At 33.3% G+C, this 14,715-nt stretch overlaps 2 protein-coding genes across 6 annotated transcripts in view; one reads left to right on the top strand and one right to left on the bottom strand.

The window, feature by feature from the left end:
• Positions 1–14,715, top strand: part of LOC132623758 (probable leucine-rich repeat receptor-like protein kinase At1g35710) — a 68,061-nt gene that overhangs the window by 48,915 nt on the left and 4,431 nt on the right. The gene's annotated exons all lie outside the window — the stretch shown is intronic.
• On the bottom strand, positions 1,192–9,566 carry LOC132623753 (probable leucine-rich repeat receptor-like serine/threonine-protein kinase At3g14840). Of its 4 annotated transcripts, none has more exons than XM_060338565.1 (24): positions 9,334–9,566; positions 9,041–9,218; positions 8,618–8,689; positions 8,136–8,204; positions 7,974–8,045; positions 7,814–7,900; positions 7,659–7,730; positions 7,485–7,553; positions 7,320–7,391; positions 7,152–7,220; positions 6,982–7,053; positions 6,303–6,371; positions 6,003–6,068; positions 5,594–5,659; positions 5,461–5,496; positions 5,322–5,356; positions 4,763–5,136; positions 4,495–4,690; positions 4,200–4,364; positions 3,635–3,753; positions 3,072–3,282; positions 2,682–2,919; positions 1,921–2,071; positions 1,192–1,805 (listed from the first exon to the last, which is right to left on the bottom strand). In XM_060338565.1, the coding sequence occupies exons 1-24, from the start codon at positions 9,494–9,496 to the stop codon at positions 1,512–1,514; spliced, it is 3,015 nt and encodes a 1,004-aa protein (XP_060194548.1). In that variant the 5' UTR covers positions 9,497–9,566; the 3' UTR covers positions 1,192–1,511. The 4 variants fall into 4 exon arrangements, with proteins under 4 accessions (XP_060194548.1, XP_060194547.1, XP_060194549.1 ...); XM_060338564.1 differs by having other exon boundaries at positions 7,152–7,223; XM_060338566.1 differs by having other exon boundaries at positions 7,152–7,223; positions 7,814–7,885; positions 9,334–9,565.

Raw genomic sequence — 14,715 nt, forward strand, 5'->3', positions numbered from 1 at the left:
TCTTACTTCCCTTATAAGTTTTTCCCAAAAATTTTGGCACATTTCTATATTTAGCAACAATTTAACTTTATGAGATGATTTACCTTCACACAAATATCTAAGGTTTGTTTTGGATCACATATTTCAAAAGTCTTCATTTATTTCTTAAATTTCGTGTCAAGTCAAACTAAGACAATCTTTTTGTACGGAGTGAGTACTTATAGACACCTAGAACTATCCCTTGAGGAGGGCAGAAAGGGCAGAGGATACAAAAGTATCCCATGCAGACAGTTGAACAACAAAAATTTCAGTAAGCAAGTGGCAATCTGAGCAATACGTTTGACATCATTCTCATCTGTTTATCTCGAACAGAAAGGATTATATACTTGAGATACAAAGAAATTATCAACGAAAAGTTAAGAAGATACAAATTGAAACTTTAAAGCAAAATAAGGGGCAATATGCAATGAGGATTTCGGAGCTTGGAATTGAACTCACATTCAGAAAGAATGATTTTGATCCATTAAGTTGCCGACTTAATCCGACAGCAACATATGCATATAAGTAACTTCCTACATGGTTTTGCTTCTGAAGTTAGGCTCTAAGGGAACATAGAGCACTAATTAATTGGTCGAAGTTTTCGGCCTGTTGCTCGGGAGACTATGAGTAAAGGAAAAGAGGGTACAACCAATTTAACAATGAAGCTTCTGAATTTCCCCGGATTTTCTATCGGCCATGGTGCCATTGGAATCAGACAATGTGAAGGTTTTCGAGTGAATGACGAAGCAGTTTCTTAGACGGCTTGACAACCGAATTAATGTATTTTTTCGGTTTAGCAAGAGAGCGTTGACTAAAATCAAGAAGGAAATCCATTATAAAATTAGGAAGCATGAAGAAAACCTAAAATTCTCTGAAATAGAAACATGAAAGACCACATAAAAATGGTTAAAACCGAAACCTCTAAAAAAACCTAGAAACCTCAAAAAGAGATATGCCTCGGGCAAGTGAGAGATGGAAGAGAAAGAGAGGAATATTTACCTCTTGGAACAGTAGGAAGAAGAGGAAGAGGCAGTTGAGGAAAAGAATGTGAAGAGGCGCAAAGCAGAGGAAGAGGCCGGGGCAATTACACTAGCGAAGGTACGTGGCTTTTCCTTCAAAGACGGTATTGGTTTTTTTCCCTTGAGAATAAAGCCCAAAAAATTGGCAAAAAAGTTAAATAAGAATATTAGAGCGCCACGTTAGCGCTCCCTTTGCCTGCTTTTATATATGATATATAGATTTTTCATACCATAGAATAACAATTCCAAGATTATATTATAATCCCTACATTACAATCACAGTATAACATGAAACCAAAGGACCCCTAAAGGTGTATGGATCCTGTCAAACAAGTATTATTTGAACATCACCTTCTATCAGTAGAAGGAAATAACTACCTCACACACATAGACCTAACAGAATCTGTTACTCCTCCTTTCACAATATTGATCTGACTGAATTAAAGTAGATGTAGAAGTAGAGGAATGAGTAAGTCATTGAGTTTGGTTCAAACGGATCATCTCGTTGTACTTGTCTCTTAATCCTTGAAACTTGAAAACATCATCATCATCACAGATTCTTGATTCCACGTTATTAAACTCAGGAAGATCAATATGATCTTCAAGAATACTGACTACTGCAGACATAGTTGGCCTAAGTGCTGGAGATGGATTGATACATAGCAAAGCTACATTTATCATCCTTAGAGCCTCATCGTTGTTCAAATCTGAACCCAATGTTTCATCTACTAGTTCCATCAATTTTCCTTGCTTTTGTAGATCAAGGGCCTGAATACAAGCACCAGAATAGAATTGAATAAAATGCAAGATATGTGTGATGTGCATTTTGGTTTTATTTTGCTACTTCTATTAGAAATTAATATGGGGAACTATGATTCCTTACCCAGTCTAGAAGGCAGACAAATTTCTCATTGGGGCGATATGTCATATTGTTCTTCCCAGCAGCAATCTCTAACGCAACAACTCCAAAGCTGTAGACATCTGCTTTGTAGGTCAAGTAGCCCCATAATGCATATTCAGGGGCCATATATCCTCTGCAGAACAAAGTGAGGACTATAAATTCATGGAGACTACTACTAGGGTAAAAGACATATAGATGTTCAACTCATGCTTAAAGTTTCTAAAAGCGGCATCAGCTTCATGCTTGATATTTCAGAACGCCAAAAATGATAAATTGGGATGAAATACAACCCAAGAATCATTAACAGAAACTGCAAGATTTGAAGAGGATACGTTTCTATCCATAGAATAGAAGAAGTGCAATCAGCACTACGAATCTGATTAAGCCTCTGGATGCACCTTCATTAAGGGCAGCCGGGCCATTATGTACTAGTCTTTTTTTCTTTTTCTTTTTTGGGATCAAGCAATGTCCTGGTCTTTGTAACTTCAACAACTACAGCAAGTAGTCTTCAATAAGATATCCAAAAACCAAGAAAGAGAAATAGTAAGGGATCAATCTTAAATGTACATATGCTGCACTGAAGAGAACAGCACACAGACCTATATCAATTTTCATTTCAACGTTCTGCTGTCATTACAGAAAGTTACGACAATTTAGTGTGGTCATCATTAATAGATATATTTATTCTCCAAAGAACACAAAAAACATAAGCATATGAATGAGAGACTTGTCAGAATGCTCACATGGTTCCAGCAACTCTAGTGCTGATATGTGTGGTCTCCTCATCATCAAGTTTGGCCAGACCAAAGTCAGAGATCTTTGGGTTTAGTTTCTTGTCAAGAAGAACATTTGTTGCTTTGATGTCCCTATGAACAACTTTTAATGATGATTCTTCGTGTAGGAAAGCTAAGCTTTTTGCTATCCCAATGCAGATTTTTTGCCTGGTTGGCCAATCTATTTTGAGCCGATGTTCTTCTGGACCTGCATTTTAGTGTGAACTAAGAATATACTTTGACTTCTCAGTCTGGATTCTTTCATGAATTACAAAAGAGAAATCTTTTTTTCTTGTTTCATTTTAGTGTGATTTTCTATTTGGAATGTAACTAGTACAATGAACAAGGATAGTAAATTACCAAATAAAGCACGGGCGAGGCAATTGTTCTCCAAGTACTCATACACCAGTAGCAGTTGATTTCCTTCAGCACAACATCCATATAGTTTGACAAGATTTGGGTGCTGTAAACCAGAGATCATACCTATCTCATTTACAAACTCACGGTTCCCTTGTTGCGATTTGGATGAAAGCTGCTTAACAGCAATGACAGTACCATCCGATAGTGTACCCTGTTTATTAACAAAAAAGAAAAGAAAAGAAATAACAGATCATGAGGCTGTCTATACATAGCATCCATGTCCAGATGTTGTAACTAAGAAAAAAGGGATATAGGTATTGGTTTGTAGTGCGCATGTAGGGTTGAAGCTATACTTTTGCACTATCGCTTTAATTGAACCAACATTTACCATATTTATATGTGAAAAATCTTGAGAATTATTTAATTAAGTTCTTGAACTAATAATTTCAAAGAAGTCAGAACCTTGATCCATTAAGTTTAAATCCTCCATGTGTACAAGAAGGACTTGACGGCACGAAGAAAGAAAGAGTAGAAAGCTTGTGAGAGGTCAGCTTGAGATGCACCTTGTACACAGAGCCAAAACCACCTTCCCCGATTTTATTTGCAGCATCAAAATTATTTGTGGCAGCTTTGATTTGTCTGATGGTAAACACACTAGTCAGTAGATCTAGTCCACTTAATTCTGTGCATTATAGAAAAAGATAACATTAAAACAGTGTAATGCTTCTACATATGGAAAATCTTTCAATATGAAATGCATATATTCATAATGTTTCCTATTTTAAAAAGGCATAATGCATAAACAAGCCCTCAAACTTGGCCTCAGCTGGCAAGTACGCCCTCCAACTTTGGGTGTGCACAAGTAGGCAGCTCACTTGTATAAAGTTGAACAAGTAAACACAAATGCTGACGTGGCACATAAAATTTGAAGGTGCCACATCAACATTCGTGTTTACTTGTTCAACTTTATACAAGTTGAGGTGCCTACTTGTGCACACTCAAAATTGGAGAGCATACTTACCAACTGATGCCAAGTTTGAGGACTTGTTTATGTATTATGCCTTTTAAAAATACATCATTTTCAAATTGATAACAACTTTTGAAAAAGCTATTTGGATTTAGTATCACCTTCTTCCTTTGATATCCGTTTTCTGCTTCTCCTCCAAGCAACAAACCATATTGTTAAAATGAGAATTAGTGAGGACGCCACTGCTCCAGCTATGATGGAAACCATCTTTTTGTGACTAGCCGAGGGATCCATGATGTAGCCTCTCAAAGAATAATTAACAGCATCTGAAACAATATTATAACTTGATTATGCATAAGTTCAGCATAGTAATAGAATAAAGCTTAAAGTTTGTCTAAAAGTGTGTGTTTGTGAAAGAGGGAAGAGTGAACCAAAGGGTAATAGTAGTAGTTTTACTAGCTTCAAAAGAGATGGCAGAAATTAAAGGGCCACAGCTTTCTCTGCTGGAGAGATCTGATCTTCCTTTCCCAGCATACTGAAAGCGCACTTCTAGAATGCCGTCTTCTACAACTACATTGAACTTTTTTGTCAAAGCTTTATCAACTCCTTCAGCAGCAGTTCGAATATCAAAATCTTTGAGCTTCCTCTCACCCTGCATCCAGTTAAATTGTTAGTAAACTGCACCTACACCTCGACTCAAGACTCAGATTAATGTTTAATTGACCTGAATATAGACATCAAACAATCGTTTTCCGAGACTCTGGGAAGATCGGTTATCTCGTATAACAATCTCTGCAAAGTGCAGTTTCACGGTGTAGTTACCATTTACTAAACAACGTCCATAGTAAGTTAGAGATAAAGCTGAGAGCCGAGCTGTTGTGTAGAGTTCAGATTCATCTCCCTTAATGGCAGATACATTAGTCACTTTGTAATTCATTTCCCTGAAACGTTCAGAGAAATATCCTGTATTGCTGGCTCCCCAGCTCTCTTTCAAGTAAAAGAATTTTGCGGGACCTGCTGAGTCTTCATCTGCTTCATAAGTGGTGTCCCCTATTGTCACACTCTTTCCACCACAATTTATGTGCACCGAATACCAATCTGCATATAACTAATTAATTTATTTTTGACTCTATGAAACATGGCAGACACAGAAAACTGACATTAGAAGTGTTCTCCTTCTGAGTTATCAACAAGAAATTGATAATTTACTGTATAAGTTAAACTAATGAAAACAAAATCTTAGAGAGAAAATAAAACATAGCCTTGTAGAAGGATAAACCTACTCTTTGAACAACTTGACAAGCATTTTCCAAGTTCTCTGCATCAAGTTGGAAGGAAGAGTCAGAAGGCATGAACCAGTTGATGATTCTCTAAGAGAGAGAATATGCATCTAGTGTCCTATAAGACAAGTTATATACTTACGACTTTTTTGTTGAGTTATAGCTTCTGAACAAGTTTCTGATAATAAGAAGGAAACGTAGCTTAGAAATAATAACAGCTGGTGCCCCAATAACAAAAATGACCGGGAAGAAGACACAAGGTTCAAGGATCATACAGGGTTTCCGGACAAGTAGGTGGCACAGAGTTTTCATTGAAGTTGTTGTAAGACAGGTCTGTCACGCTGCAAATAAGGCTTTCTAGCATAATTAGTGTTTTCCAAGTACTATTTGCAGATACAAGTTGTTTGGAATTTATTTTGAAATTTGTGGTCCAACCAAATTCCAATAGAAATCCAAGTTTGCCAATGTGTCTCAACAAAGAAATACGAGTTAGTGCAACATATGCATTACAGAATCAACATGTCAGTGTTGCACAAAAAGAAATTCTCTGTGTATGCAACCTTGGCAATTGTGGCTTTAGACTTATGGAATCTTCAGTTCTTGAGATATAATTGAATCTGTCATTCTTATAGGAATGAGTACATTTTTATGCAAAACAATGCTAATAAAAAATAATGAACTTACTGTTTGGAATTTCGATTCTTGATCCAATTATGAATTGGCCCAGTAAGTCTATTGCTTGTCAAGTACCTTGCAAAGGAAAATCATTAATTCCACTGCAGACAGCAATTTTGAACAACAAATTTCAAAATAAATGAGTCAAGCTCAAATAATGTATACAATGTCAGCTACTAAAAGTTTCTTTGGCAATAAATGTATTTGAAGCCTCAGGTTTAAATTTTATAAACCTGAGACATATAGGCCTGCAAGCTAAAAGAAGAATCATGAGTATGACAAATTACATCCCTATATTCTCTCACTTACAAGAACTCCAGCTTATCCAGGCCCTCCAGATTCGGGACCTGTCCTTCAAGCCTGTTGAAGCTTAGATCTCTGCAGCAAAGGAAAACGATAGTCAAGCCAGAAATAATATATACTCTACCAACTTGAGACCTGTGAGCTTAGATACAAATGATAAAATATTCTCCTGAATTTTTCCTGAAATATGGACATCAATTCATTTAAGAGTACAACGTTTTCTGCCAGTGAATGATTAATGGAAACTCCAAAATGTGGATTTAGGGTGTGCTTAGTATGAAAGTTTAGTAACAGAATAACAGTCAATCACGAGATGCAGTTTTTATCAGGCAAGTAAAGATAGTAGAAACCATGCATAAATCCTTTCAATCAAAGGCTCACAAATGCTGGAAGTACTCCAGAAGTGTGTATCTGCTGAAATAGAATTTCTGGATCTTCATTCTTTTTATTATGTTCTTTCTTTTCCCTTTTCCTGTGGGAGGGAAGCTCTCCTGTATATGGTCTTGATAAAGAACTACCAGAGATAACATTTACTTAAGACGTAAACAGAATTCGTAAAAGCAAAAGGCTTTCATAGATGGCATGCATGATTTCTGTTAAATACAGTTGCTTTGGAAGGGAGAAAGAAAATGATATCAAAAAATAAAGAAAAAAAAATCAGAGTGAAGGTGGGCGGCAAACTTACAGAATTTTCAATTGAGACATATTAGCTATGTAAGAAGGAATCTTCCCAGATATATTGCAGTTCCTCAATATCCTGCAATCACAAATTAGTTTCAGATTCTTTTCTTTAATAAATTAGGAAACTAATGGAACGACTAATGCGTGAACCTAAATTTCAAAAGAATTACTTACAATCTAGTTAGGCCTGCCATGTTCTCAAGTGGCGGAAATTCTGAAGCACTTCCAGTCAAGTCGCTGATTCTTCTGTAAAGACATCTATTATAATTAAATTCCAACCAAATAAAAGGGAATACCATAATAAGCAACTAAAGAAAGTATGCAACATAGAAAACAACTCACAATTCTTTCATTTGAGCCAAGACAGAAATGTTTGGAGATAAAGGTCCTTCAAAACCAGAAGCTTGAATCTCTCTGTTAAACAAGCATAAAGCATAAAGTCTGAAACAACTCAAATTTATCTAGAAATTACAAACTTTTAATTCCAAATGGTGTGAAAATGCTTACAATGTATGAAGGTTTTTCAAACTCTCAAAGCTAGGAAGTTTTCCGGTGAAGTTGTTATCACTCAACCTACTGCAATTGTGCCAAAAATGATTAAGAAAAAAGGAACTCAGACAAACAGGAAGTGCAGTTAGACTTAGAGGAAATTACATCAAAAGTATATTCTGAGGTACTCACAGTTGCATCAAATTTGTGAGTTTATTGAGTTCCAACGGCAACTTACCTGTGAGATTATTAAAACCAAGATAGCTGCACAAAGCAAAAGGCCCCGAGCTGTCAAAATATAGTAAAATACAATTTTATCTAAAGTAGGATAGTTTGGAAGGCCTTACAGATTCTGCAGATTAACCATGTTTCCTAGTTCTTTCGGAATAGTTCCATTAAACATGTTACTTTCCAAACTCCTGAAAGTTTGATGTCTAGCTCAATGAATGTTAGTAAAACAAAGACTACTTATCCTTGTTGAGTGTTGTGAAAGCCATGAGAACTTACATATAAAGTAGCGTAGTCATATTTCCCAAGTATTTTGGAATTGGCCCAGAGAGTTGATTCAACCTAAAAGACCTGTAAACCATGAATTATTGGATAGTTTAAATTAAAGGGACCTTTTAATGTAATGTCGAAAGTATTAAGTGCAATTCAGGTGCAGCTCACATATATTCCAGTTTGATAGATGCCCATTCGGGGGGAATAGTACCACTCAAATAGTTGTGAAAGAGATCACTGCAGCACACATGTTGACAATATGTTTTTCAGGCAAAGGATAATTATAATCATTGGAAAGAAATGGATCTTGGGCCCAAATCAACCTCATGAATGGAGGATAGCCCAAGTCCATATAAGGAGACCAAGGACCCTTTCTCCCACCGATGTGGAACTCCAACACCCCGTACACGCCCAAGACTGGACATCTGGAGTTTAGACAATATAATATGGGGGCCCAACATCGGGTGAGATGGATCCTGGTCTCTTTATATGGACTATTGGACAACCCTTCCCCCATGAGCTAGCTTCGGGTTGAGTTAAGCCTAAATTAGGCCCAAATTCCATTTCTTTACAATCATAGTGATAATTGATAATAACAAGAAAATCTCCTCCAAGTCATGAAAACATAGATTCAAGTCAGTAAACAGTACATTTGCTTGAGATAAGGTAACTTCACCAGGGAGGGAGGGAGAACACCTGGGAGATCTTGTCCTTGGAGTATTCTGTTAACATTATAAGAAAAGCTATCAAAACTATAAAACAAATATTAGAAGAAAGCTTGTTTGCTTTTCATTATCCAAATCTAAAGCAATGGTTGTTTATTAGTTCAGAATTTTCAGACCCCCATGTAATAATCAAACTGGTCCTAGAAAATTTGACTTAATCAAACATACTGATTAACTATAAAGATAATATTATTTACATAAGGAAACAAATCTCAACCAGATAGGCCCTTAATCCTTTCTTTTTAGTAGTAACAGTTTAGTGACAATGTTTTCCGGCAGACGAAAAATATAGCCACACTATAGAAAAACTGGGGGTAAATTAAGAAGAGCAAAAGGAAGAAGGCTCACATGCTTTGTACATGACAGAAACCATCAGGGGTAGAGCAGTTGCAGGTTACATTGTTGACATACAGAGACTTATCGTCAATTCTCGGTGTAGTCCAATTTGTGTTGCCATCACAAGGATTCAGATCAAAATTCCAGTCCTTTTTTCCCAACTGGTCTGCTATTTCTTTAAGAGCATTCTCTGCAAAATCATAAAAGTTGCATACAGTGTTATTATATAAAAAGGCAGTCATCAGACTATATAGAAGCTTTAAAAGGAAACCATGATATGTTCATCTCAAAAATGGAGCCATTACTTTCTTCTTGAGGAAAAATGCGACCGTTTGTTTGTGCTTCAACGGTTTCGCAAATTAAGGCAAAGCTGAAGGTGATCAGCAGAAAAGAAGAAATACTAAAAGGTGACGATGACATCATCTTTAATAACGCTCTAGCAAGCAAAAAGTTGAAGTGAAGATACATAGTGAAGACATACTCAATAGCAGATTTAAATAGGGGAATGAGATACTAGAGTAGTACATTACTATTGGAAAAATGAGTAATCATGAATAAAAGCTCTGATACATTTCCGACAAACAAGGATATTATTATTAATGGCAATTACGTACACAGATTGACCAGGGTCGGCTGGAGGGGGAACAGCCAAAGCAGTTGCTTAAGGTCCCCCCCAAAATGAAGGCCCCAATTTTATATGCATTATTTATATATTATAAAACTATGAATAAAAGAGACTAGATTTTATACTTCAAATGTGATAGAGGTTATTGAAATAAATAATTCTAATTTTACACTCTTTAGGTTTCATTTATGTGACATTTTTTCTTTTTTAGGTAGTCCAAAAAGAATGACATTTCATTTTACCCTTCATGAGATATTTATAGCCACAAAATTTCTTTGGCTTATTTTAAATAAAAAGTTTCAAAAATCTTTCTTTTCTCTTATATTTCGTATCCAATCAAACACATTCACATGAATTAGAGAGTAATAAACATTATGCAATATATAAAAGTGAACAAATTGATGACTACTTTGATAATTTTAAAAAGACGAAATCTCTTGTAGAGTTGATTGTTTCCTATAAATACTGGATTAAACCTTTTCTTTTTTACTTCAAAATAGACTTGAATTGTTCGAATTGTATGAAATTATTTTGACATCTACATAGTGTTACAAAATTAAGATGATTAGATTATAACAAGTTAGAAAAATATTATCTTAACCGTCTATATATGTTTCTTACACAAATGTTTATTTAAATTTTAGTGAATATAGTTACTAAATATCTCTAATAGTGAAGCTAGCATATAACTGAATGAGTAATCAAGATATACAAGATGAACTATATAACATCTTAATAAAAAAAAAATAAAAAAAAAAGGATTTAGAATAAAAATATGTAATATTTTATTCGACATTTTTAAGGTCTTTTATAGAGGTTTGACTGTAGGTCACCGATTTCGTTGAGCCGTCCCTGAAAAAGATAGGCTTGATAATGACTTTTCTACGTAACGGAGCCGTTGGATGATTCAATCAAGATTTGTGAATGTTGTTCCTAAGGAATGACCCAATCATTGTCATCAAATTTGAGTCATCAAATCTAATTCACGTCACTTTGTCACGTTTTAAACTATCCCTAGACGTGATTACCACGCACAGGCCACAGGTGCAAACCAAAATTTTCATATCTTTTATCATAAATTCGCAACATATAAAAATTAAATAAGTACCCAATAATTTTTCTTTTTCAGACACTCCTTTGCTATATTTCTGGGTAAGTTTCATATATGGTGACACAACTATAATTATTTTTTTCACCTGAATCACTTAACTATGTTTTTCTAACATAAAAGTCACAAAACTTTGCCCTTACTAACACAAAAGTCACATATGCCGGAAAATCCAACTTCCGGTAGGTGATAATTTTTTACTATTTTATTTATTTTTAACTTTTTTACTATCTTATTTATTTTTGATTTAATAAATACATATTCAATTAAAAAAATTCAACCTGATGCAATCGAAAATTCATATCCAACTAGTAATAATCGTTTAATCTTTTTAATAAAAATATGTAGTCAAATAAATACAAATTTAATTAAGAAGAACTGATCAAACCCGGCCCCACCAAAACTCATATTAGAAATTCAATGCTAAAAGGGTGAATGGATTTGAAAATTTTTTATCACAAGATTATCAATTTCGTTGCAAGTAGTAGTAACTATTTGTCCTTAAAATTCAGTTTCTTACTCCAGCCTTTTATATTCCTTATTATAAACCAAATAAGATATGCATAAACTGATTTTATATTCTTGTTCCCCAGTAGATAATAATTTAAAGAAGGGATTTGAACTGGAATAGCTGGATCAGGTGAAATTTTTAGAGTCTCTAATTGAAAAGAATAATAACATATCTTTTTTCTTTTCAGATGGGGAAGAATACAATTTTATATTTTATTTATGAGTTTTAGATTGAGCGGGGTCGGGTTTTTTAAATTGAATTTGTATTTATTAAATTAAAAATAAATAAAATAGTAAAAAACTTAAAAATAAATAAATTGTAAAAAACTATCATCCATCCAGAAGTTGAATTTTCCGGCATATGTGACTTTTGTGTTACTAAAGGCAAAGTTTAACTTTTGTATTAAAAAACACAATTAAGTGACTTTGGTTTTAAAAAAAAAAAAAACAGTTGTGTGACCGTATGTGAGATATAACCCGGTATTTCTCGATTACAAAGAAAAAAGAAATAGAAAAAAGTTGCACTGAAAGTTAAAATATTATCACTTCCATAGACAAGAAAGTCAGGACAATCCAAAAAAAAAAGTCAGGACCATCCAAAACGCCCCGACATTTTTCACTGCCATTGACGTGATCTCTAAATAAACCATTTCATGATTATGTGACAGCAGTGGCGGAGACAAGATTTCCGTTGAGGGGTTCAAAATATAAAAGAGTAAACATACGAAGAAGCCTAAGGGGATTTAACTTCTACTATATATACATAAAAAATAATTTTAACTTTGTAAAAACAGTGTTTTTTTCCGTCGAGGGACCCTCGGCATAGTGTGGCTCCGCCACTATGTGACAGTTGGGTAAAAGAAATATTACATTTAAACGTATCCAATGAAATCTTTACTCCAACGTGCCTAAAAGAACGTATCCAATAAAAAAAAATCGTTATTTATACTAATATATTTTCAATTGGGATGAGATGTTAGTAATCGTTATTATCATATTATCAAATAATGCTTATTAAAAGATTTATCTTTAATTACCTAAAATGAATTGATTATGTAAATATTTCTATACCGTCCGAACTTATCCTGCTATCTATCATATTTTTGTCTCGAAAGTGGAGTCAGATAAATTTGTCATTCAAAAAAAAAAATGGTATGACATGAAAAGAATTTCAGGTCGAATATTTATTTTCTTGAAACATATATATAAAAAATTGCTTTTACAAAGATGTACTAGCTATAATTGAATCATTTAATATACGAACCCTACTAGCTTGTGATCATAAATAAATAGAAATTAGAGAAGACCTTGACTTCTCTTACGTTGACCTCAATCAAAATCATTATTCCGTGTGGCACGGTTAAAATTTTGAGAGTAAATCAAGTTTTTTTTGGGGGAAATTTCACTTATAAATAATTTATGGATCAAAATTACATATTCATAACCCATATTTTAAATTACAAACCTACAACCCAACTTGAATATTCACCTTTATACAATAATATACAATTTTATACACCTAATGTAGACAATGTGTACACCTTGTATAAAAGTGTATAATAATGTATAAGACTAGTATACAATATTATACAATAATATATAACTTTATACATCTATTATAGACAATATATAAACCTTGTATAAAAATGTATAATAATATATAAGAGTAGTAAAAAACTGAAGAGGAAAAAAATGGCTATGGCCGGTAATTAAAAAAAGATGGGCTAAAACGGGTAAATATTTTTGCCATAATTGGCATACAGTGTAAAATTCCCCCCCCCCCCCCCCTTTTTTTTTACCAGAATTCTTTTATATGTCTTTTGAATATTTAAGTTGCTAATTATTACTCCCTCTGTTTCAATTTGTTTGAACCTATTTCCTTTTTAGTCCGTACCAAAATGAATGACTTTTTTCCTAATTTGGAAATAAATTCACCTTATGAATGATTTACAGTCACACAAATTTTCAAGGCTTATTTTGAACCACAAGTTTCAAAAATTTTCCCTCTTTCTTAAATGTCGTGCTCAGTCAAATGAGTTCATATAAATTGAAACGGAGAGAGTATGATTTATTGTACTTTTTACGTAGTTTTCATCAAAAATATAATCTAATTTTGAAAAAACTAAATATTTTATTTCCGAATTTACGATCAAAATTTATGAATTTGAATCTCAAAATTCAAACTTTGTTTACATAAATTAAGACCGAGTGAGTTTGAAATTTCAAAGGTGGCTCAATTTTCAGACAGCTACAGTATGTATGTGAACATGACAAGCCAAAAGGGCCTACCAAAGTGGGATTTGACGCGCTATAGAGGCATAAGATTTGTACGGGTCATTCCCACAAATATCATACTTACCGGAATCCAAGATTTTTGTAACCCAAAAATAAATTTTTGAAATCAAAATAACCCATTAAAAAAATCAAAATAGGTTTTATGCATAGAATCTGTGCGTAAAAGGACCAAAGTGTAGTTTTACACTTAAGTCCTTTTATGTACAGATTCTGTGCGTAAAAACTCTTAAATATACCGGCTCCATCTTCCCTACCACTGGTCCCCCACGATCAAAAGAAAAAAAAAGCAGTCATTAAAGTCTAGAAATAAGTTTCTTCGTAATAAAGCGGCGTATAATTCAATTCAAAAACTCAAAAGCAAAGCTTCAATCTAGGTATTTTACTACGATTTTTCTATTACATTATTAATCTAAGCATTACTATTGTGTATTATTTGCGGATATCGACAAAAAAAAAAATACGCACTTTTTTTGTTCGCAATATGGGGCTGTTTCTGCCCTTTTTTCATTTTTTTTAATTTGTTTATTTGTTGTTAATTGTTTATTTAGTATTTGTTAATTGTTAGATTAGTTATTTCAATTGTTAGACTAGCTAATTATTTATTTAGTTTTTGTTAAGCCAATTGTTTATTTGTTAATAATTTGTTAATTATTTGATTAGTTAGTTTATTGTTTATTATTAATTATATGTTGATAATTTGTTAATTGTTTGATTAGTTAGTTAATTGTTTATTTATCAATTATATGCTAATAATTTGTTAATTGTTTGATTAGTTAATTAATTGTTTTTTATTAATTATATGCTAATTGTTGCTAGCTAATTGTTAATTTTTTGATTTGTTAATTATTAATCTTTGTATATTTAATTGTTAATTTATTTATTTGCTAATTAGAAATTGAAAATCCTTAGTTTAGGATTCAATCCTTTGTATAATTTCTCGGTAAAAGATTACATAACTAATACTACGTATTAGAGATTAATTAAAAAAATAGTGATTAATTTAAAATGCGTAAAAAATATACCACTTTAATCCTTACTTCATGTATTAATGATTAATTTAAAATGCCTAAAATAGATAGGACCAGGGGCGGATGGAGCATTATAATTTGGGGTTCAATTGAACCCCAAACTTTCGATGCGATGTACAAA

The sequence above is a fragment of the Lycium barbarum genome, chromosome 12, assembly GCF_019175385.1.
Source record: "Lycium barbarum isolate Lr01 chromosome 12, ASM1917538v2, whole genome shotgun sequence".
NCBI lineage: Eukaryota > Viridiplantae > Streptophyta > Magnoliopsida > Solanales > Solanaceae > Lycium > Lycium barbarum.